The sequence below is a fragment of the Lissotriton helveticus genome, chromosome 5_1 (genome assembly GCF_964261635.1).
Source record: "Lissotriton helveticus chromosome 5_1, aLisHel1.1, whole genome shotgun sequence".
NCBI classification, from domain to species: Eukaryota; Metazoa; Chordata; class Amphibia; order Caudata; family Salamandridae; genus Lissotriton; species Lissotriton helveticus.
In genome coordinates this window covers 2,062,155,235-2,062,180,108 of record NC_136065.1, presented here as the reverse complement: position 1 = coordinate 2,062,180,108, position 24,874 = coordinate 2,062,155,235, and the positions used below count along the sequence as shown (strand labels likewise).

The window sequence follows — 24,874 nt, the reverse complement described above, 5'->3', positions numbered from 1 at the left end:
CCCAGCCCACTCAAGAGAGAGGGGATAAAGATATGGAGGAGGGCAGTAGAGGTCGAAAAATTAACTTACATTCAATTAAATAAGTTAGTTAAAGGTGTATCTCGGCACTTCAGAACTTCTGATACATCATCACAGGTCACACTCGCCTGAAGTTTGTTATTAGGGGTGTAAAATGGATGGGAGACTGTATAGCTGGATTTGTAACTGTAAAACCCTCTTCGTTTATAGGAAAGAAAGGCAAGAATGGTCAAACCACAAACCCACTGCAGGTGAGAATTCTCCCTTTAGCCTATGTGCTTTCAATGGTGACTGCCAGAATGCATGTGTTTGTGTCTAGAATGTGTGTCTGCATGAACAATGTACCTATGAAGAACGTGTGTGTTTTAACAATATGTGTGTGTGTGCAGAATTTGTGTCAAGTTTTATGTGTCTGAAAAATATGTATGCAGATGTGTGTGTATATATATATAAAGAATGTATGTATATTTGTCAGTCATCGCCCGAGGGACGACCAGACGTACTGAGGAGAGAACCGGATACAGGTGTCGCGGTTGGGGAACATTGTAACCCCACCTTAATATGGATGATAACTTTGCCACAGGAAAATTAGGGGGCGATCATCCACATGGGACATTTCATGAAACCCTTTACTGAAGAAGAAATGTTATATATAAAGAAAAGCCCTGAGGATGTTCAGTTCTTTTGAATGAAACGCGTTAGCTGTGATCTTGGCTGTTTTTATGAAAGACAACAAATTTCAATAAAGGTAATTACAAATACAAAAAAAGACTGCGGACTTCCCGTTGGTGGGTGCACCATTCTATTCTTTATTCCACAGGAAAAATTGTGATTACTTCAAGAAATTATATACGGCAATTAGCATAACTTCAACGAGCAGCACCTTTCCAAATATTTCCTTACTTGCTGTTTCTAAGTTAGAGTCATTTAGGAATACCAATGGTTTCAGATACTCTTCTCACATCTTCATGTCGGTTTCTGTATGTCCTTCAATTGTCATTTTGCATCTGAAATGTTAACATCACTCTTGAGGCATCAATGCACTTGTATATTTACATATCATGTCAACACATAGCACTAGCATCTCTTAATCTAGCTATAAGCTGTTGTTCTCCTGAATGGCTCTCAAAATATTTTTTGTTTTATGAGAAGTCTTGAGATATTAACTGTCCTTTCTTAAATTATCTTAAACCTGCATCACTTTCTCTCACAATAAAGAGCAATTTTTTCAGACTTACTTAGTTTTATTTCATGTGCGCTTTTCTCCCTAGAATCTATGCAATGAAAAACAGAATTGCAGTACGGCCCTATCAGCCTCTGTAGGAATGTCACTCTTTTCCGTCTTAAACAACTGTTCTGGAATTTTCCATTCAAATATCTAAAACTCACCTCCGTGCGGCTATGAGCACAAGGTCTCCAGGTAGCATCAAACTGGCTGCAGATTTATTTCCAAATGGAGAGCCTCCAACCATATCCTACACCTGCGAATAGCTGGAAAAGAGAATAGGTAACGGTCCCAATTCATGGCAGATTGTCTGGGGTCACAATAGACTACTGTCAAACTCTTTGTAAAAGGGCACATGCATGACCTTTATGATGTTCAAGTGTGGTAAGTGACAGCTCCTTTCCCTCGTTAACTCAGAGTGGCCCATCCTGCCAACACCTAGCTTCTCTTTGTCTCACTGTCAAGGAGAAAAACACAAAGACCCACTGCCAACTACACCTAGTCACATGACCCAGGATACAGACAGCAGACACCAAATGGTTGGGACAAGAAAATGCGAACTTTCTAAAAGTATGAAAAAGACAAGAGCCCAGACTAGGGACAAACTAGTCCTAGGTTGCTTGTGTTCTAGTTCAGGCAAGACCTGGCCTGGTAGTTCGGGCTCAACTGTTTCCATGAGGAACAGGACCAAGGCTAATTTACATATGGCTGGGTCCAAACTGAGGTGGCAGGATGGGCATAAAACAATGTATTGGGATGTGGCATGAATGACTACCAGTGCCTGAGATTAATTCAAGCATTCCTTTTATCACCTCATTGTTTTTGCATTTGATGCCCTACGTGCGCTGGGTGTGCCCAGATATAGGTACCAGGCTCACACTACCACTGGAACCAAGCTATACCTGCCTGTAGAGCCCTAACTAGTGTGAAACTGGTCCTAGGGTGCTTGCACTCCAGTTCAGGAAGGACCGTGTCTGGCAGTTTCAAGCGGACTGCTCCCATGAGGAACAAGGTTCAAACTGATGTGGCATTGTGGGCAAAGAATGATGGATTGTGATGTGGCCCGAGCAATTGCCTGTGACTTAGCTTAATTCTAGCATTCCATCCATCGCCTTGTTGTTTTTGCATTTGATGCCCTGAATGCGTTGCGTTGAACCAGGCGTGGGCCCCGGGCTCATGTGCGTCTGGAATCAATCTATACCTGACTGAAGAACCCTAACTAGGGCAAAACCAGTCTTAGGTTGTTTGTGTTCTGGTTCAGGGTTTACCTGGCCTAGCAGTTCAGGCTGGACTGTTCCAATGAGGAACAGGCTCAAGACTGATATGCATATGGCTAGGTCCAAACTGAGGTGGTGTGAAGAGCAAAAAACAACGGATTGGGATTCGGCTCAAGCAATTGCCAGTGGCTGAGATTAATTCAAGCATTCCATCCAAAGCCTTGTTGTTTTTGCTACTTTCTAAAGTGCCATTATCGGAATTGTGACAAAAAAGCCGACTTTACCATATAAGAGGGCTTTTAATTGCAGTTCTTTAAAAACCAAACTTGATCTATCTACCTTCTCACAATTGAAAGTTATCACTTATTAAATGTAATACGGTAACCCAATGTTATCCTATGGGACAGGTAGACCTTGGAGTAGTGAAAAGAGAATGAAGGAGTTTTTCACTACCAGGAGATGTAGAACTTAAACGTACATATCTCAACTTTTTAAATACACTGCACCCTGCCCTCTGGGCTGTGTATGGCCTACCTTAGGGTTGACATAGATATTAAAATGGAAAATTTGGGCCTGAAAAGAGATTTATCATGACAGGTCGAAATAGCAGTTTAAAACTGCACATACAGGCTGCAAAAGCAGGCATGAGACATGTTTAAATGGTTTACTCAAGGGATTGGCACAATCAGTGCTGACAGTTCAGGCTGGACTGTTCCTTTGAGGCACAAGGTCAAGACTGATTTGCATGTGGCCAGGTCTAAACTGGAGTGGCATGGTGAGCAAACAAATGATGGATTTAACCCAGAACTCTTGACTGGGGATGAATGTTTTAATTTGTTCTGCATTCCGTCCATCAATTGTGTGTCTTTTGCAGGCCCACAAGTAGCATTTAATTCACAGTCCCTGGATACATGTAGTACTACCATAGTAGGGAATTACAAGTAAATTAAATGTGCCAGTTGAGTGTAAGCCTATTTTTACCATATTTAAAGGAGAGAGTACAAGCACCTTTGTACTTGTTAGCAGTGGTAAAGTGCACAGAGTCCTAAGGTCAGCAAAAACGAAATTAGCAAAAATAGGATGTGCGAAGGAAAAATGTTTGGAGGAAGGCCACCCTACGGCTTACAGGTCTAACAGAAACGTTTTTCAACCGGCAAAAATGGGATTATGAATAGATACCCATTCGGTATCTGGATGGGACGTATTATAGACAAATTTTCCAACTGTTACCTATTGAATCACATTTTCTCTTTAGTGAATCTAAAACACAAATTTGTTGAAGAGCAAACAGGGGTCCATGGGGCCACTGCCAACTATTAAGCTGTTTCCTTTAACAAAAAAGGTTTGCATTTTTAAAAAGTGCACTTTATTGGAAAACAATGACAGAAAGGGTGGTGGTCTCCTGGTCCCAGCAGGTCACCATCTCTCTGGTGGCCTCCAACTATAGTGAGTTGCAATCTGCAACACACCTCTTTAATATTCACGAGATAGGTCAGATGACTACATCTCGCAGGGATTCAGATTTTTAAAAATGAAGTACATATCTTGGTTCGTGAAATCTTTGCTGGCCGCAAAAATGCTGGTCTCAATGTACGGCCAGTATTTTGCGATCAGATATCTGTACATTCACCCTGTGTTCTATGGCAATTTTAACAACCGTTTCAGTCTTTTTCCTGAACGTAGTTTGTTGTCCAAGCACTTTGTGGAGTTAGGGCGAGATGCATATCATACATATTCTTAGTGGTGTGTGTATGAAGTGTGTGTGTGTGTCAAGACTGACTACGTTGTCCCTTACCTCGCCTTGGAGCTGAAGCCTCGTGGATATCGTAGAAGATTTTGCAGCGACGCAAGGGACCAACTTCCCTTACTACTAACTGAAACCTTACTGAAATACTATTCACAGCAAGACTAAAACTAGAAATTAGGGAAGAGGGCCGGTACTGGACGTGGACGTTGGGTTGTTGTCTTGTTCTTGCTGTCGACCTGCGAAACAACAAGTACCCAGATTTTACTCAAAAGTCTTTCCTAAAATCTGTTCTTAACTACCCCAGGTCTAAGCATTAGCCTTTCTCGCCTAACCCCTCCCACTGTGAGTGTCTTGTTTTGTCAAACGCCTACCTGCGAACAGTGTTGTGTGGTCTTCGTCCAGTATTTCTTTGTCTTGTCTTGTCGTGATGGTCAAGGCGTCAGGTACCTCGGATAGTCTTGTCTTGGGCTGTCCTTTTCTTGGAAGTAACTACCTTTAAGGAGTTGTGGAAATAAAATGTGTGAAATAAAATTCCTATATTAGAAAATATTCTGCCAATTCTTTATTAAAAAAAAAAAAAACTCCTTGAAACTCACTTACAGTATATGTCTTTGTGAGTCTCCTTCCAATTAGGGATTCTTTGTAGGCTGAGAAATGAACCGTTACAAATACTACTTTCCCAAAGGTATCTTTCTTTTACCTCACTGACTTTCCGAAAATAATAATAAAAAAATGAGGTTTTGCACGATTCACTGAATAAAACTGAATACTGTGGCATTGATTATATCAAACTTTGTACCAAACATCCAATATACTAAGCATCTAGTTTTGACATACACCAGAAACCTATGTATCACTCTGTTTTCGTGTAATACTTTTGCCTTCAATCACTATTTTTCAAAGTAAATCACAAAGTTTCAAAATGTTTCAAAATTAAGTTCCAAAAGGCTTTCGTCTTTTTCTCAGAGAAAGTCTTTGTCCTGAAAAGCACTTTTGACCTTTCTTGCGACGGGCGCCTTGATGAAAGAATTCAAAGATTGTACTTAGCTCTTAGTTGTGAACGAAAAGCCTCTGGAATCGTTTCTTGCCGCTTTTTCTTTCCGTTCTCCTTGAAGAGCTCTGGCTGGGCTCCAAGCGCGATCCTTCCTCGGAGCTGGGCAGTAGGCAAAGCGTCTTCGGGAAGGTTGGGTGCGGTTTAAATAGAGAACCGCACCCAGCCGCACCCAGTTGCGCACAAACTACGTGCGTGCGTGCAACGCATAGATTCGAACCCTGGGCCTCTTCCTGCACAGAGGCTGGAATCCTGCACTCCAGGCTGCGCATAAGCAAAGGCTCACCTCTGCTGCTCTGAACTAGGATCTTGTCATTAACACTGGGCTGTAAGAATACGCTAGCAATAAAAAGAACTACAGAAACAAAAGGAAAATTGTGAATGAAAGAAACAATCCCAAGTTTACAAGTCAAAAGGAAAATCATGAATTACAGTATACAATCACACTGACAATAGTTGCGTGCTGGGTGCACGGGAAAGGGGTGGGTTTTCCTGCAGGGGTTTATACATCATGACAGTACTCCCTCCTCAAGATCCCCCCAAGAACTGTAGCTATAGGTTTCGGTTTGTCAGGGTGTCGTAGATGAAAAGTTCTAATTATTTTTGGAGCATTTTTTAGGTGCTCCAAAGGTTCCCATGACCTTTCCTCAGGGCCAAATCCTTTCCAATCTACAAGATAGAAAAGTTTTCCTCTGATTCTTTTAGAATCTAAGATTGATTTAACCTCGAATTCAGGATGTCCCTCAATTTCTACAGAGGGAGGAGATTGGATCAAGCGGGTCTTGGAATGGAAAGGTTTGACCAAAGAAACATGGAATACCGGATGTATCAAATATTTTCGTGGAAGATCTAATTTTACACAAACAGGGTTGACTACCTTCTGTATTGGAAAAGGACCAATGAATCTAGGGTTAAATTTCTTATTTCCTTTTAATTTTAAATTCTTGGTACTTAACCATACCTTGTCTCCAATCTTGTACTCGGGTTGTTTGGTTCTATGTTTATCGGTTGCACCCTTTTGAGTTTCTTTTGCCTTAGCTAAATTATATCTAGCTTCTTCCTGGATTGCAAACAGTTTAGAAACATATTCAGAAACTGCTGGTACTGACTCTACCTTGTCTGTAAGCTTAGGAATACTTTTGGGGTGAAATCCGTAGTTACAAAAGAATGGAGACATCTTGATTGAGGAATGTTCTAAATTGTTATAGGCGAATTCTAAAGAACTTAATAGATCAGACCATTCTTCTGATACCTCAGGCAGCATGCAACGAAGGAATTGTTCAATGGTCTGGTTGGTTCGCTCTGTTAAACCATCAGTCTGAGGGTGGTAACTAGTAGACAGTTTGACCTCCGTGTGAAGCAAAGAACTTAAATTGCGCCAAACTCGGGAAATAAATTGAGATCCTCTATCTGAAATCACTACAGATGGAATACCATGTAAACAAATGATATGTATCATAATTAAATGGGCAAGATCCATTGCAGAAGGAAGTCCTTTTAGAGGAACAAAGTGAGCCATTCGAGAGAATTGGTCTACTACAGTTAGAATTGTTGTAAATCCCTTCTTGGTTTCAGGCAGTTCTACAATGAAGTCTAAAGATATTGTATGCCACGGCTGAGGTGGAATAGGAAGTGGCATCAAGAATCCACTAGGAGCTTGATGAGAAACTTTGTTTTGAATACAGATGCTACATGTCTCCACAAATTGTTGAATGTCTTGAAACATCGAAGGCCACCAGAAATCCCTTTTAATGAGCTCATAAGTTTTCATGATACTAGGATGAGCAGTTAAAGGAGTATCGTGATGAAGATGAACTATGTCTTTTCTAAGTGATTCGGTAGGTACAAAAATAAGATCATGAACCAGCAACAACTTGTCTTTTTTTTGAAGAAAAGGATGTTCTTTTTTCCAGAGATCGAAACTTTTTACTTCCAAGGCCTTTCTAATCTCGGAAATGATATCACTATTGGATAGACTTGCCTGAAAACAAGAAGTGGGGATTACAGGAAGAATTTTTTCTGGTTGATCTGGTCCCTTATCCCCAATTCGGGATAAGGCGTCAGCCTTTAGATTTTCTTTCCCTGGTCGATAAGTGATTACAAAATTATAATCGTTGAAAAACAATGACCATCGTAACTGTCTGGCGGAAAGAGCCTTTACAGATTTTAAAGCCTGAAGGTTTCTGTGATCTGTGTAAATGGTTACTGGATGACGAGCTCCAAGCAAATAGTGACGCCATTCTCCAAATACTGCCTTTATTGCCAATAGCTCTTTATCTGCAATCGCATAATTTTGTTTGGCTACTGACAATTTCCTGGAATAATAGGCTATTGGATGCATTTGACCTGTATCTAGATCTCTTTGAGACAAAATGCCACCCAAAGCAAATTGTGAAGCGTCAGCTTCTACTATGAAAGGTTGACTAGGATCAGGATGGGACAACACTGGAACTGACGTGAATCTCTTCTTTAGCTCTTGAAAAGCTTCTTCTGCAGGGGCTGACCAAAGGAATTTTACGCCTTTTCGTAACAACTTAGTAATGGGAGTAATTATTTGTGAAAAATCTTGTATAAATCGGCGATAAAAATTCGCAAATCCTAAAAAGCTTTGAATTTGTTTCACAGTAGTGGGACTTGGCCAAGAACTGACTGCATTTACTTTGTTAGGATCCATCTCAATTCCCATGGGACTGATGACATAACCAAGAAAATCCACTTTAGATACGTGAAACAGACTTTTTTCAAGTTTTACGTAAAGGGAATTTGAAAGCAGTTTTTGGAGAATGGCACGAACTTGTTGCACATGTTCTTGCTCAGAGTTGGAGTATATGAGGATATCATCTATGTACACTACACAGCATACATCAATGAATTCGTGCGAAACCTCGTTTATAAAAAATTGAAAGGCTGCTGGAGCGTTGCAGAGTCCGAAAGGCATCACTTGGTACTCAAGGAGACCAAACTTGGTGCGAAAGGCCGTCTTCCACTCATCACCCTTTCGTACTCGTACTAGGTGGTATGCTCCACGCAGATCCAATTTCGTATAAATGGTTGCCTTCTTTATCTGGTCCAAGAGTGTGGGAATAAGAGGTAGTGGATACCTGTTTTTAATGGTTATGTTATTGAGGGCCCTATAATCTATGCACGAGCGCGATTCCCCTCCTTTTTTCGGAATGAAAAAAAGAGAAGGAGACACAGGCGATTTGGAATGTCGTATAAAGCCGTTTGCAAGGTATTCGTCAAGATACTCTCTAAGGTGTACATTCTCTTTTTCGGTTAGGGCATATATCCTACTACAGGGCAAGGTGGCACCAGGTACCAGATCTATTCTACAGTCAAAGTCCCTGTGTGGTGGTAATGTGTTGGCCTTTGTTTTGTCAAAAACATTTAGAAGATCCGAGTATTCTGTAGGTACTCCATCCAAGACCAAAACTTTTGGAACTGCTTCAGTTCTGAAATCAAACCCCTGGATAACGTCTTCCCTTCTGTCTAGCAGAAAACAATGTTGTGAACAATGAGATGATTTAAAGGTCACTGTTTTTGAAACCCAGTCAATAAGGGGATTATGTTGGATCAACCAAGGAATTCCAAGGATTAATTTAAATTGGGGAGCATCTATGATGTCAAAATGAATTTTCTCCCTATGAATTTCTGAACAATCCATTTCTAACAGTTCTGTTTGTCTACAGATTGGACCAGAAGACAGTTCTTTGCCATCCACGGCTCTAACGATTTCTGGATGTTCCTTAAGGATAGAATTGAATCCTAGTTTCTGAAAAAAGTGTGTTTCAATGAAATTGCCTGTAGCTCCCGAATCTATTATTGCTTCTACCTTTCTAAGGTCAGAGGTTAGAATAGGACTTCTTAACTCTACTAAAATACTGAAATGCTTGCACCCCAAAGGTGGAAGAGTTGAGGCCAAACTGGGATCTTTACTCGATAAACTGGCCTCTATTTTTACCGAGCACTCTCGTTTCCCGAAGCTTCTTGGGTGATGGCTATATCAGAGGTCTTAGTCTTAATCTTATTTGGCCTAGCTGGGCATTCCTTGACGAAATGTCCCGTCTTACCACAGTAGAGACATTGATTCAATCTCCGTCTCTTTTCTTTTTCTTCTTTTGAAATCGGACCACGAATGGTACCTATTTGCATTGGTCCTGCTGGATCTACTCTGGGACTGATCTCTCTAGATGTTTTTTCTTTCAAGAAAACTAATTTGTGTTCGGGCTTTCCCTTTTCTCCTCTTCTTTCTGACAAACGGTGGTTTAATTTAACTACAAGATCTATGAACTCACTGATGTCATCAGGAGGCTCTAAGATTTGAGTGATCATGTCCTTCAGTTCGTCCTTTAACCCCCTGTAAAAAATTGAAACTCTCTTGTCATACGGCCAATCAGCTTCTAATACTAACCGATTAAACAAAGAGATATAATGAAGCAGATCGGAGGATCCTTGTTTTAAACTAAGAAGTTCGTTATCTGCGGATTGGACAAAAACATGTTTAGCGAACATCTTTTTTAATGCACGTTCAAAATCCTTAAAATTATATAGTATCCGATCATCATTTTCAACCAGAGGGACAGACCAAAGAGCTGCGTCACCTCCTAAATAAGATAACATAAATGCTACCTTGGACGAATCATCAGGGAATGCTGAGGTTTTAGCTATGAAATGTAAATGACACTGTTGTAAAAACACTGAGAACTTGTTACTATCCCCATAAAACCTTTCTGGCTGCGCTAAAGGAGTAGGAACAGGCGTTACTACTTGAATCCGAGTCTGGGATCCGGAATCCGAAGAGGCATTCTGATAGGTTGCTGAAGCCTGGAGTGCCTCCTGAAGGGTGGACATGTCCCTACGTAAAGCTACATTTTCCTGTCTTATATCTTCCAGGATGGTTGCTAAACCTTGTAAAGTAACTTGATCCATTGCGTCTGGGCAAAATGATTCCTGTGGGCTTTGCCTTCTGTCAAGACTGACTACGTTGTCCCTTACCTCGTCTTGGAGCTGAAGCCTCGTGGATAACGTAGAAGATTTTGCAGAGACGCAAGGGACCAACTTCCCTTACTACTAACTGAAACCTTACTGAAATACTATTCACAGCAAGACTAAAACTAGAAATTAGGGAAGAGGGCCGGTACTGAACGTGGACGTTGGGTTGTTGTCTTGTTCTTGCTGTCGACCTGCGAAACAACAAGTACCCAGATTTTACTCAAAAGTCTTTCCTAAAATCTGTTCTTAACTACCCCTAGGTCTAAGCATTAGCCTTTCTCGCCTAACCCCTCCCACTGTGAGTGTCTTGTTTTGTCAAACGCCTACCTGCGAACAGTGTTGTGTGGTCTTCGTCCAGTATTTCTTTGTCTTGTCTTGTCGTGATGGTCAAGGCGTCAGGTACCTCGGATAGTCTTGTCTTGGGCTGTCCTTTTCTTGGAAGTAACTACCTTTAAGGAGTTGTGGAAATAAAATGTGTGAAATAAAATTCCTATATTAGAAAATATTCTGCCAATTCTTTATTAAAAAAAAAAAAACTCCTTGAAACTCACTTACAGTATATGTCTTTGTGAGTCTCCTTCCAATTAGGGATTCTTTGTAGGCTGAGAAATGAACCGTTACAAATACTACTTTCCCAAAGGTATCTTTCTTTTACATCACTGACTTTCCGAAAATAATAATAAAAAAATGAGGTTTTGCACGATTCACTGAATAAAACTGAACACTGTGGCATTGATTATATCAAACTTTGTACCAAACATCCAATATACTAAGCATCTAGTTTTGACATACACCAGAAACCTATGTATCACTCTGTTTTCGTGTAATACTTTTGCCTTCAATCACTATTTTTCAAAGTAAATCACAAACTTTCAAAATGTTTCAAAATTAAGTTCTAAAAGGCTTTCGTCGTTTTCTCAGAGAAAGTCTTTGTCCTGAAAAGCACTTTTGACCTTTCTTGCGACGGGCGCCTTGATGAAAGAATTCAAAGATTGTACTTAGCTTTCTAGTTGTGAACGAAAAGCCTCTGGAATCATTTCTTGCCGCTTTTTCTTTCCGTTCTCCTTGAAGAGCTCTGGCTGGGCTCCAAGCGCGATCCTTCCTCGGAGCTGGGCAGTAGGCAAAGCGTCTTTGGGAAGGTTGGGTGCGGTTTAAATAGAGAACCGCACCCAGCCGCACCCAGTTGCGCACAAACTACGTGCGTGCGTGCAACGCATAGATTCGAACCCTGGGCCTCTTCCTGCACAGAGGCTGGAATCCTGCACTCCAGGCTGCGCATAAGCAAAGGCTCACCTCTGCTGCTCTGAACTAGGATCTTGTCATTAACACTGGGCTGTAAGAATACGCTAGCAATAAAAAGAACCACAAAAACAAAAGGAAAATTGTGAATGAAAGAAACAATCCCAAGTTTACAAGTCAAAAGGAAAATCATGAATTACAGTATACAATCACACTGACAATAGTTGCGTGCTGGGTGCACGGGAAAGGGGTGGGTTTTCCTGCAGGGGTTTATACATCATGACAGTGTGCATGTGTACACACACAATCTGGGGTGCATGTCTGTGATTAATAGGTGGTCTACACCTTATGCTCTTCAGCAGATCTGAGGACACTGTCAGACCACATGTTACCTGTTGTACTCAATAAAAGTACCTTACACCTGGAGACCATGACAAGTGATTGGCAGCACTCGTCAGCCACCCCACAGCCAGATCTGAGGAGACCACAATCACCATTAGCCATTGGCAGAGTGCAACTCGTATAGTACTCTGCCAAGGGAATAATGTTCAACAAAAGCTTGTAAAGCTTAGCAGTAAACTTGTTATGTGATTTGTTCTGAGAGGGAAAAGTATCAAGTGAATAAGAAATCACAACATGAATGCCGGGTGGCATAGTGGGTCAAGACCAGAGGGACATTTGCCGCAACTACGCATATTCTAGTAACTTTAAAGGACACTTGTGCTTGATTTGGTGTGTTATAGTGTAATAAAAAATAGTACTCTGTCATGAGTTGAAGTCCAGAAAAGATTTTCCTGCCTGCAACATTAACAGTTGTCCTCATGTTTCTCTTTTCACAGGATGAGTTCCACGACAGCTTGCACTACGCAACGCTGAGTATTGAAGAAAACAAAACAAGAACCCAGCCCTGCAAGGAATCGAAGCAGGTGCTCTACTCCAGTGTCCAGACAGATGTCCAGCCAAAGGTATCCGGAAGACCCTCTCAGGATCCAGACCACATCCTGTACACCAGGGTGAACTCAGTCAGTGGCGCAAAGGCAGCCCACCGCCCACGTGAGAAGTCAGAAAGCGTGGTGTATGCCAAGACGTCACTCAATGCCTAGCCAAAAACAAATAATGAAGTGTGGATACTGATCATGGCTCATCGCAGTCATTCCCTTTCTCACCTCTGTTTGATCTTCCATGAGCCCTCTAAACTCCCTTTACCAACCTGCTCCATTCCTGCTACCCATTGATGCCACATACTTTAATGACCAATAGTCACTAGGTCACTAGGTGAACCTGACCACAAAGAGTTACATTTCTGCAGTATGGTAGGATTTCACATTACAGCAAACCTTCAAGCATCCATTCATCCATATAGCATGGTCAGGGAGTCACTAACTGGGCCTGTGGTGCTGTATTGTCCTGCCTTAGTGCTGCATACAGAATTAGTGTCTAGGGGAATTTCTTAGGGTGGCACTAAGGTGATTTTGGAGGATAGCCTGAGTGTGACATCCCTGGGCAGCCCTGTCATGACATCTTGGCTTTGTCACAATGTGTTTGATATGTCCTGATAGCATTTATGTGTTTTCTCTTAGAGTAGGCCTAGGTTGAAGTCTCAGTTAAGCTATGCACTGCTATAATATTATGACACCGTCATTGTTGGTGGGTGCTCAAACCATCTAACTAAGAAATCCACTAGTCCAGCCATTCCCAGTGGCAGGGAAACTGCACTTGTGCCACCATGCCTGGCTCAGTTTAGCTACTCATTGATGTTTCTGGGTGCTGTTTGTGTGATAGGGTATTCTCAGTACGATATCTCCTTGCTCCTCTAATGTGATGTCTCAGGTTTTTAGGTCTGGAATTAGCCAAGACCTTTAGATTTTACTAAAATTATATGTAGCCACATCACTTCATCCATTGGTCTGTTCTTACATTATTCACATTTTGCTTCCACTCACTACAGCATACAATATGGGGTAATAGGTCAAGCTACTTCAGCCACTGGCTAACTTCACTTTGAGCAACTGTATTTAGCCCTTTCTCAAGGAGTACATCCACACACAAGGTAGTTTCCTTCAGTATCACTTTTTTTGTTTTTACTTTATTATTACTTTTGTGTTATCTTTGTTTATTGAGCTGCCGAATGAGAGCACAGGGCACATTGTAGCTTTATCCAGTACTGTCTCCTACCAATAGTGTTGCAAGTTTCTTTGGAAGTGCAGTTTACTTATCTGACTGCTGCTTTTTCACACCATACCAGCTGCTCACAAGAACTCTGAATATAAGCTCATGAGGGTACTCTATCTTTTCAACCCTGTCATTTATTCTTTCTGTCCTTTTCTTTCTGAGACCAAGACAACAATTTTGTAGTAATGAGGGGGCCTGCAGCTTACGGAACAATAATAAAACAAGAATTGCCAAAAGGCTGGTAGTCAACGACAGACCTATTGGTTTTGCCAAAGCTTGTCCCTAGTGTGATGTTTTAGGGTACCCCAGTACGATCTCATAGTTGCTCTAATGTGATCTCTTAGGTAGCCCTTGTGTTATGTCTCAGGGTAGCTCAAGTCAGTGGCATAACCCACAATGATGGGGCCCCTTAGAATGGGTAGAGAGGCCCCATAGTTTTCCATATCTCAGAGAAATTCATTTGTCTTTGGGATAAACGGGGCACTTTTGAAGGATTGGGGAGGCCCCTGAAGGGTTCAGTGCCCTCAACACTGCAGGGGTTGAAGGGGCATGCATTATGCTCTTGGCTCTAGTGTGCTGTCTATGTGTTTCAAGTGTGATGTCTCATGGTTACCCTAATCTTATGTTTCTGGGGGTGCTTAGTGTGCTAAGGGTTTCCTAGTATGACAACACCAGCTACCCCTAATGTGATGTCACAGGGTATATCTAGTGTGATATTTTGGGGAGGCCCTAGTATAATGTGCAAAGGTTCTAGTGTGGGTCTCAGGGTAGCCCTAGTGTAATGTCCCAGGATATGCCAGGTGTAATGTCTTAAGATGCTCTAGGTGTGATATCTCTTAACAGCACTGGTGTGAGGGCCCCCACTAGCCCTAGTGTGAAGTCGCAGTAGAGCTTGAGCTAACATTTCATGGTGGCCCTTGTGTAATGTTGAGGGATAGACTGAGCTACATGTGATTTTCCTTACTTTGAATTATTACAGATCACAAGAGTATCAGACATTACAGATATATTAAGAGCTGGAAAGTACCTCTCTTGGCAGTATATATTTCTACTTAGCAAACATCAACAAGGAAACAACAGAGGAGCATGATATGGGCAGTAAAATACCTGGCCTGGGTAATATGGGCAGTCATGCACATAATCTGGGATGATATGGGGAGTACAATACTTTGCCTGGGTGATATGGGAAGTCATGTACCTGTTCTGCGTGAAATGGGCAGTATAGCACCTGATTTTGGGGATATGAGCAGCAATGTCCGTTACCAGGGGGAAACAGGCAGTAAAATTAGCCTTAGTTTTATGGGCAGTAACGTTGCTTGTTTGTGTTGCTGGAGCTGGGGTTTAGTGGTAAAGGACTGCTGCCTACCTGACCCATACCCTCAGCACTCATCTGGTGTCTCCCACGCTCGAGGGACAGTCAACAGGTACTGTACTGTTTTCACTGGTGAGTGACGTTTGCTCAGCACTGCTGCACCCAACCCTTGTTTGCTCTGTTTCTATGACTGATGGACACACAAGGGAGTAGCCAGAAAATGAAAATTCCCCCCACAACCAAAGCTCTTATGGCATCAAGCAAACAAAGGAAGTCATCACGACCCTCCCCAGAAGTCCTTCCATCCAAACATCTATCCATTCATCCTTCCATCCATCTGCAGATATCCACAATTTCACCTTTACATTCTGTCATCCATCCATTCATTCATCTATCATCCAGTCTCTCACCCGTCTCCGTTGATCTATCCATATACAAACTTATGCATTCATCTCCAAACCCATCCATCCAGCCATCCTTTTACTCACCCATCTCTCCATCCACCCTTTCATCCATCCATTCTTTCACCATCCATTCATCCATCATCCAGCCATCCATCTGCCCATCCATCCTTTCAATAAGCCATCCATCATTTCACACATCCTGCCACCAAACAACTCATCCATCCATCTCTTTACCCTTTCACTCATCCATCCATCAACTACATACATCCATGCTTTAATTCATCCATCCACCTTTCCGTTCACTCATCCATCCATTCACCCTTTCATCCATCCACCCCCTTTCACTAATCAATTTTTTCATTCATCATTCCATCCTGTCATTGATCCATCCACCCTACCTTTCACTCATCCATACATTCTTTCATTCATCTATCCTTTCTCCCATCCAGCCACCCTTTCATTCATTCATCCATCCATCCTTCCACTCATCCATTCATCTACCCTTTCACTCCATCCATCTATCCATTCTCCCTTTTTACTCATTCCATGCATCAGCCAATTTACCCTCCCTTTCACTCAGCCATCCATCCTTTCACTCGCTGATCCATTCTCTCATCATCCATCTACCCTTTCACTCATCCATCCATCCACCCTCCCTTTTACTCATCCATTCATTCTTTCACTCCTACATCCATCCACACTTTCACCCATCCACCCTTTCACTCACACATCCATCCATCCATCCATCCATCCATCCATTCACTCACTCACTCACTCACTCACTCACTCACTCACTCACTCACTCACTCACACTCACTCACTCACTCACTCACTCACAGCTTCTCAGCATCAATCCGTTCACTAATTCATCCACCCATATTTTCGCTCATCCGTCTATCCACTCTTTTGCTCATCCATCTATCCACCCTTTCATTCCCTCCATCTATCCACTCTTTCACTCCAACCATCCAATCATCCACCCTTTCACTAATCCATCCATTTACCTTTTCATCCATCCATCCTCCCTCCCTTTCATTACATCTATCTATTCTTTCACCCATCCATCCATCCAGCCACACTTGTACCCATCTGTCCACCCTCCCTTTCACCCATTCATTTGTTCACTCATTTATTCACCCACCCATACACCTTTTCACTCATACACCTATCCATCAGTCCTTTCACTCAATCAACCAACCACCCACATTCGCATGTTATTTATGAACCTTTGTCTGCCGAGTTACAGCCATAAGAGGCCCATCGAGAACTCCACCTCCACCTTTGCTGCCTGGTGATCGCGTAGCCCCTGCAGACAAACATTATTTAATGATATGCTTGGTTACCTTGGACAGTTCATCCAATCAGCAATCACCTTCACAAAATCGTTTACCAATCTTGTGGTTCTTTGCTCAGGCAAACTGTCAACCCAATGTTCATGTGACAGGACACGAACCTTACCCGCCTCCATGAATTAAATTAAACGGGAAAATTGGTGAGTCCTTGGATGACCACCCATCCGTAATTTACATGGACTGTCCATACATTAACCCTAATGTCCATTGTCCATGATGGAGTTTTCAACGGACGGCATTTGTTCATAATTTTAGCCTTTTTGCGAAAAGACTAATGTTAATTCCGGCAGTTGAAATGGCTAAACTGAAGTGGAAGGGAGCAAGTTTCCTTGTGCTGTGATCCCGAAGGAGGGGCAGGCAGCTAAACAAGAAACACGCCTTCTTGCCAGGGTGCCTGCTGCCTGACACACATGTAAATATGTGCAATTGGTTAATCTGCAAATGTAAAGGCTGCTTGGATGCCAGCATTGGCTTTAATTGATGGTGTCACTTTAACCTTCTTGAAAAAAAGATTTGCCCTTTTTGAAAGGTATTGTAACATGTTCCAAGCTAAGCTGTGGAGTGCATGCTTTTAATAGACAGTTGTAAAACTCTTTGCATTAGGTACAACCTGCATATCATTAAAATCTGTACTTTGAAAACACGTTTTCTGTCTCTAAATAAATTAATTTCTTCATTTTTGTGGTAGTCTATCTCATGCTGTGTGTAATGCAAATTTAAAATAATGACTTACACAACATCCACAGTGCTTTCTGTGATGGGCAGGGACCTTCTAGCACTAAAGACATACAAGTCAATCACTCAATCAATCAAAACAAGCTTTATTCGGTTAGTAAACAACCATAAAAGCATCAAGTCTAAAAACGTTAAAACATTTATCATAAATCATCACAATGGGATATAGATTAATTTATCACGGTGGGAAATATAAAATGTCATGTAAAGTTCAATTACAAGCTAGGTTATCATTATACATAAAGTGCTAAGTGCATTTTGAGAAGACCATATTTATCTTTGAAGCCAAAAAAAGAAAAAAAAAAATTCGCCTGGGAATTTAAAACACTATTTATGCTAAGAACATTATAATTTCCATAGACTAACATCATTTCATTTCCCTGCCCGATTCAATTACTACATTACATATCGTCTCCTAATACCCACTGCTACTTTAATTAAACTCATCATTGCAGAACAAACAGTAGAATTTTCCAATTGTTGCAAACACTCATATCCCTCTAAGAATGTACATGGAGAGATATTTTTTAGTATTGGTCTAAAAAATCTCCTTCTCGGATCATCATAGAGTGTGAAAAAGAGTGTAAGATGCATAATGCTCTGGGGAGTACTGTCATCACAGGCACAGAAACGAAGGGTTTCCACCCACTTGGTTTGTCTAGGAAAAGCAAGCAAAAAGAGGAGTGTGCAAAGGCGAAATCTGGTAAAATAAAAACACATCTGACAATTTGTAGAAAAGGATAGATAATACTGCTGGTTAGACATAAAAGCACATTTCAGGCCAAGCGCCTCTTGCTAAAAATGTTTCACATGTGCCCAGTCCCCGTATTGCTTCTTGATTAGGCCTTTGGCATTTACGGGGATATTTGTAGGATTTTCCTAAAACTCACCCAGCCCAATATCATAAAATCTTTCCTTCACCTACCGAAACCAGGGAATAGTCATCACCTTATCAAGCTTAAGGCAGTCTTCCATTATTTCCCTAGTAAACTGTTGTTCTTTCATCCACATTTTAGACCACACAAGTCGTTATTCCCTACTGTACCAAACAGGATTCAATTCTATGTGCCTCTGGATGCATACACAGACATCTGCAGTGATCCCATTAACCAACAGAGGTTTTGTAATATAAAATAGTGCATTTTCCATTGACTAGTTTATCTGAATTTCTATATGCAGTTACCTGATGATGAAAAATCAACAAAAAAGTTGCAGAATATTTTGTTCTTTTTAGCCACATCTTTAATTTCTTGTCCACACCCACTGACCCCTTTCCCATTGCACCCAGGTGCACAGCGTCCCTACTTTTTTAATGCACTTTATTGCGTTTAATAGCTATGTTAAGCCTGAGAAAGCCAGATATTAGCACATGGTATCCTGCAGCCCCTCACCTTCACCATTTACCTCTATTTTTAGATATTGTGTCAAGTTAACCTGTGATCTGTATTTACTGAACACAGTGAACTATTCGACTGATAGAATTCTACAAAACACTGCCCTCCGGCCTTAAAGGGGATTGATTGAAAGAAATGAATCTAGTCAGCAGCTTAATTGCACTAAGTGTGACCAGGAAACCTGGGTTCAAATTCTGTCTTACCCACATGACTAAATTGTGTGATCTAAGTCAAATCAAGTTACTTCATGTGTCTAATTTACTTGATAGTGACACTTGAGAGCACTTTCAAGTAATTCAGTTCAAGATGGATCCTGTATATAAACCTCACTTGTGTACACTTTAATGGCCTGTAATTTTCCACCACCTGTAAAAATAGTATTGGCCATGATATAAGGGACACCGGACAATTGATTCACTTTGTTCATTCATGATTTTGTCCGGAGGGAGGGTTAATAAATATTTCAAAGTTCATGTTTAGAAACTTTCATTTCAAATAAATATCAATGCAATTTAGTGATTAAATGTAGTATATTGAAACATTTCCATATGTTAAAGAAATACTTTCTGCATTTTAAAGTCTTTATCATATTCTTATATTTTGTTTGTTATGTAATTTGCATCCCAAATATTTTGAAGGTTCTTCATGTTGTTTTGTACTTAGGGATGAGCTAGACTACTTCTTCACTAGCACTATCAATGGACCATTGCACTGGCAAGATTTGCCAAAATGGGTGGGTGCTAATTACTCAACCACTTTACCATGCCTTTTCTGTTTCTGGCTTCTTTGATAAGGGTATTTTCCAAGTAAGCAATAATGTCCGATACTCACTGAGGGCCTATTTTGTCAGATTTTGGGAAACGTCCTGCTTCGTTCTTCACTTTTCTATTTGACCGATTCTTAGCAATAACTCTTTGAATCTGTTCCTGCTGATCTCTCATCTGATCGCGTCTTCCTCCTGCTCTTTAATTCTCTGCCTGATGGTCTGGGCACCCCGTTCTGAGAGAAAGGTAGAGTCCCTGACGCACACTCGAATACACTTCAATACATCAGTCGGGCCTTGTTGGTGCTTTGGGACGGAAAAGTTGTGGCTACGACATATCCTGACATTAGGTGTTAGACTGTTGCCCACAACAGCTGGTCTGCCTCATTATTTTTTTAGGTTTGACGTCTAGTGGAGGATGAGGTGTGCCTGATGTTTTTGTACCACTTCTCTAAACTAGCAGAAGTTGAAAAGGTGACAGACCTTAAAGTTTCCAAACTGTTTGCCATTATGTTTAGATACATAATCAAAAGGTAGCTGTTGCTTTCGCCCAAAGAAAGATTGGGTAAATTTGGTTTGGGGGATGCCCTTGACAACGTGCCCAATGGCATTGATTTTCTATTGAACAAAGGCATAATGCGCCAACTGAATGCAGCATACTTAGAGACAATCTCATACAGAGTAATGTAAATAAATAGTGCAATACAAAAATAGTAAATAAATGCATTGCTGTAGTGGATTTGTGAGTAAAAAAATTATATTTTGTCCTGAATTTTGACGCTTTGTCCTGAATTTTTACAGTCCTGCCCTCAATTTGCCTCTATGCGAGGTGATCACCCTAGTGGGTCCCAGCCTACGCCCATTCTGCTGACAAGATGGTGCTGAAGTCCTCACCAAAACAAACATGGCCTCCTACCAATCGGATACTCAGATGAGAACTGTCATTTGCCCACAGACATTCGCACATGAACAGAGTTTAAATACAGTAAGCTTTATGTGCTTACACTGGCAGGGCCAGCTTTAGGGCGATGCGATCGGTGCGGCTGCACTGGGAGCTGACCTGGAGGGTGGGTATCAACCTCGGGGGGTGCGTGTTTAACAGTAATATAGGATTTAAAATCACCTGCTGCAGAGTTCCTTGTGCCTCCAGCTTTAAAGCAGTGATAACAATTTCAAGAGAACACTTGCGATTAATGTTCCTGCTAGAGAGAGAGATCGGAGTTTTGTCTAGTGGCAGTTTTCACTTGCCATAAAGTACCAGAGAGAGTTAATATGCCAGCTGAAAAGAACATCTGTATTTTATGTGGATAGTGGAGTGTATGTGTAAAGCCAGCCTTTAACAGGCTTTAAAATAGTGAAATGTATGAGAGAGAGAGTTGGATGACAGGGCAACATTGCATGCCTTTAACCCGTTCCGTGCTCAGCACTCCCTCCCTGGTGCTGCGCATGACCATTGGCCAACGCAGCCCCACCCACTCTTCAGAACGCCCGCACCGCGGAGGAATGTCCGTGTGGTAAACGGGTTAAAATGAGTTTGTTACCCCACATTTGTTTAGCATGCATATGCTTTTACCTCGCATGCCATTACCATGCATTACTAAGGTGACCCGACATCACCAGGCGCAGTTTCCAAGAAGGGTTGAAGGACGTCGCAACCTGGATGAGCAGCAACTGCCTGAAGCTCAATTCGGAGACAACAGAATTCCTAATCCTCGGCTCTACCCTCAATGCTGTGTCCGCCACAAGCTTCAACACCCTCTGCATACTCTGCAAGACCTTCAAATGGATTCCACCCGACTCTAGGAAGACCGTCACCCATACACTCATCACCGTCAGACTAGACTACAGAAAGGCTCTCTATGCCGGAATCAACAAAAACTCCTCCGCAAACTCCAGACCATCCAGAACGCTGCAGCCAGACTTATCCTCAGCATCCCACGACATGATCACATCACCCAACACCTTCGCGACCTCCACTGGCTCCCAGTCGAAAAAAAGAATAATTTTCAAACTGCTCACACACGCCTAGAAAGCCCTCCAGAACGCTGGACCCCAATACCCCAATGAACGAATCTCCTTTCACGCCCCCAAGAGAAACCTCCACTCAGCCGACCTAGCCCTAGCCACCCCTCACATCCGCAGGACTAGAGCAGGTGGCAGATCCTTCTCCAACCTCGCAGCCAAGACCTGGAACGAACTCCCCCTCTACATCAGACGAAGCCCGACACTGCATCAATTCAGAAAGGATCTCAAGACCCGGCTCTTCAGGTGACCTACGGAGCTGCTCATACACCACCCCCCAGCGTCTTGAGACCCTCACAGGTGAGTAGCGTACTTTAAAAATCTCTGATTGATTGATAAGTTTAATATATCTGTGTATATACATTTTTATTTTTTATCTTTTTGGGGGGAGAACCCACAACCCTCCATATTTGCCTTAAATGTGTACTAAAGGCATGCATGGTAAAGACCTATGCGTGCTAAACAAATGCGTGGTAAGACATGCGTGGTAAAGGCACTGCGATGTAAAAATTGCGCTCCAAAGACTGTTTCCTGTGAGAGAGGGGCTATGAAGAGATGAGGGGCACTTTTGCAGGGTGGTTGGGAGGGAACCACGTAAGAACACAGCAGCAGACCAAGGCCAAGCACAATCACTCACTTAGTTTCAAGATTAATACTTTAAGTGGAGAAGTGTGGCTCACTGGTTAGAGCGGTAGACCCTGATGCAGAGATCTGACCTGGGACCAGGGTTCAATTCCCGTCGCGGCAGGGTCTTGGGCTCAATGTCCGTGGACCCGATTATTCTCACCTCGGTGCCTACTCTAATCATGGGTTCCACTCTGTGACTCTGGGCAATAGCTTGCTTAATCTCCACACCAGCCCTAATCGCTAAGGATGCCTGGCTTCACCTTAGGGTGCCCAGGAGTAGGCACCTCACAGGAACAGGCCAGGATGGGTTCCTCAGCGGTATAGCGCGGGGACACACTGTTAAGTGTAACCAGGTGCTTTACAAGCTCAGTTACATACATACATACATACAAGTGCAACTTCCAGCACCTGCTGCTGAGAGATGCCAATTTACAATAAGAATTAAGAAGGTGCACTATATAAACAAATCAGAAAGATGTAGGTTCTTCTTTATTTTTCAAGTTTCTTTGGAAAACAACAGCGGCACACAGCCAACGCGTTTCGTTCCCCCGTGCCACGGGAACTTCGTTGGGGCTAGCAGAATGTAACTGGGCTTCCAAATTCGAACCCAAGCACAATGTATATCCGTATGCAGATACCAAGAGAAACGTCACAACGGAAGAGCAATCGTGGTCCTAATAAGTCTTAGACAGTGTAAATGGGGAAACGTTGATGATTTCACGAATTTTTTCAAATAATGCTACATATGGCCGCTCTTCAGAGAGCCCAAATGTTGGAAGATGACAGGAAATATATATGTTCGTATAACACCACAATTATGTGGCCTCCTTCCCAGTCACCCCACAATGAACAGCAGTAACAGAGGGTGAGGGTGCCAATTGGTTGAAAGAACAGTCTTCATGCAATGACCAATCAGAACTTCCGTAATAAGAAGCTGACGGGCATAGTGGCGCGAGTCTCCATCGGCGCTGCAGGTCATATGGTGGGGCAGGGGCGTAGGAGACACTAAAATTCTGGGGGGGACAGGGACAACCTTGTGGAATTTCCAGTGACCCTATACAAATCACCGCCCATTAAACAAATACAATCGCATACTTTCGAAGTGAAATATTGAGAAAAGTATGCATGTTGTCACAGTTTGCATGTATGCGTTATTGTTATTTACATTCATATAGTAATCAGACCAAATGTTAAAAAAATGTATATGAATCTTGCATCTTCATGCACTAAGCAAACAAAAGTCGCTGACTTAGGTTGGGGGCGTCATGTTTGCAAGTGCTTTATGGTTTGAAAAATGTACCTGCTTCTGCATTCCTGGACTCCAGCAATTTTCAGGCAACAATACAAATGTGTATATAACTTTGGTGATTAATGTTCTTTATTGAGAGAGATCGGAGGTTTGTCTAGTGGTAGTTTTGACTCTTGGTAAGATAGCCACAGTGGGGTAACATGCCTGCCGCAAAGAATGTGTACCACACAGATCACAAAATGCATATCATGTAAATAGGTCAGTGAGTTATTGCTTTTGTCTGAGAGATTCTTTTGGTATTTGCAGTTTATAAGTTAAAATCCTAACATTGAACAGTGAGCTATTAAACATCATCAAAGAGATGCATGAAAACTTCAAGGTATAGATTAGAACGTTATGATTTTTCCCCAGTCTTTCATTATCCTAATGTTGGAAAATGGGTTCATTAGGATATAAATGAATTCTGGTTATTAAATAGAACCCCCCAACCATGGTGTTATGTTTTAAAATCTGAGTTTGTGCTTCTTTAGTGTTGCAAAGCCATCCTGTGCCCTGGGCACTCCCCAGTGTTTTGCTGATGGGTACTGGTGGTACCTGACTCTGACTGACCCTGGCCTCTGCCTGAACAGGCACATGGCCAGTGCTATTCTGAAAGAGACACTTAAAGATACTGTGAAAACACTCTACATACACTAGGGTGCACTATGGGTCAGGGTACCCCTATTATTGGCATGACCTCTCCTATAAGGCCCTAGTACATAATAGGGCAGGGGGATTAGAACTACCTTTAAGTCCCTAGAATATAATAGGGCATGGCAGTTTAGAGGCCATCAGCCCTTTCTGCATTTGCATGTGTGCACTGCTGAAGCCCGAGGTCAGTTTAAAAGTAGCCCTGTGTTGTAGGACTGCTTTGAAAATGCACATTGTACCCAAACTCGACTTTTGGGTTTGGGGAACTTATAAATTGATCAACTACAATGCTGGGGCAAAATTAAGTTAAGTGGAAAAATGTTTTCCACTTAACTATGGCTGTATCATATTTGCCACATAATACATCATCTGCTGCATAATCTAACGATTTTACCCAAAACAATTTTGTAGCTCAAACGGCTGAAAGAAATGTGATTTATGTTGCTGTGAAGTGTAGGGCCCTTTACATCCCCTTTTGTATCGCTTTGTTCGCCCTAAGTGTGGCAGTGTATGCTCAGACGTGAGTCCCTTGCTCACTTGGCCACTGGATTCAAGATAGCCTGGCTGATGAGGATTATGAATCCGAAACCGGTCCCAGGATGCTTGTTTCCGGTCCAGGGAAGACATGGCTTGGCAGTTCGGGCTGGACTGTTCCCATGAGGCAC

At 42.1% G+C, this 24,874-nt stretch overlaps 1 protein-coding gene across 1 annotated transcript in view; it reads left to right on the top strand.

Annotated features, from left to right (window-relative positions):
* LOC144753982 (uncharacterized) overlaps positions 1–13,821 on the top strand; it is an 80,062-nt gene extending 66,241 nt beyond the window's left edge. The window contains exons 5-6 of the mRNA XM_078641505.1: positions 229–269; positions 12,329–13,821. Of these exons, the coding sequence (XP_078497631.1) occupies positions 229–269; positions 12,329–12,365 (78 nt within the window). The 3' untranslated portion in view covers positions 12,366–13,821. The remainder of the gene's footprint in view (positions 1–228; positions 270–12,328) is intronic.
* The last annotated feature ends 11,053 nt before the right edge of the window (positions 13,822–24,874 follow it).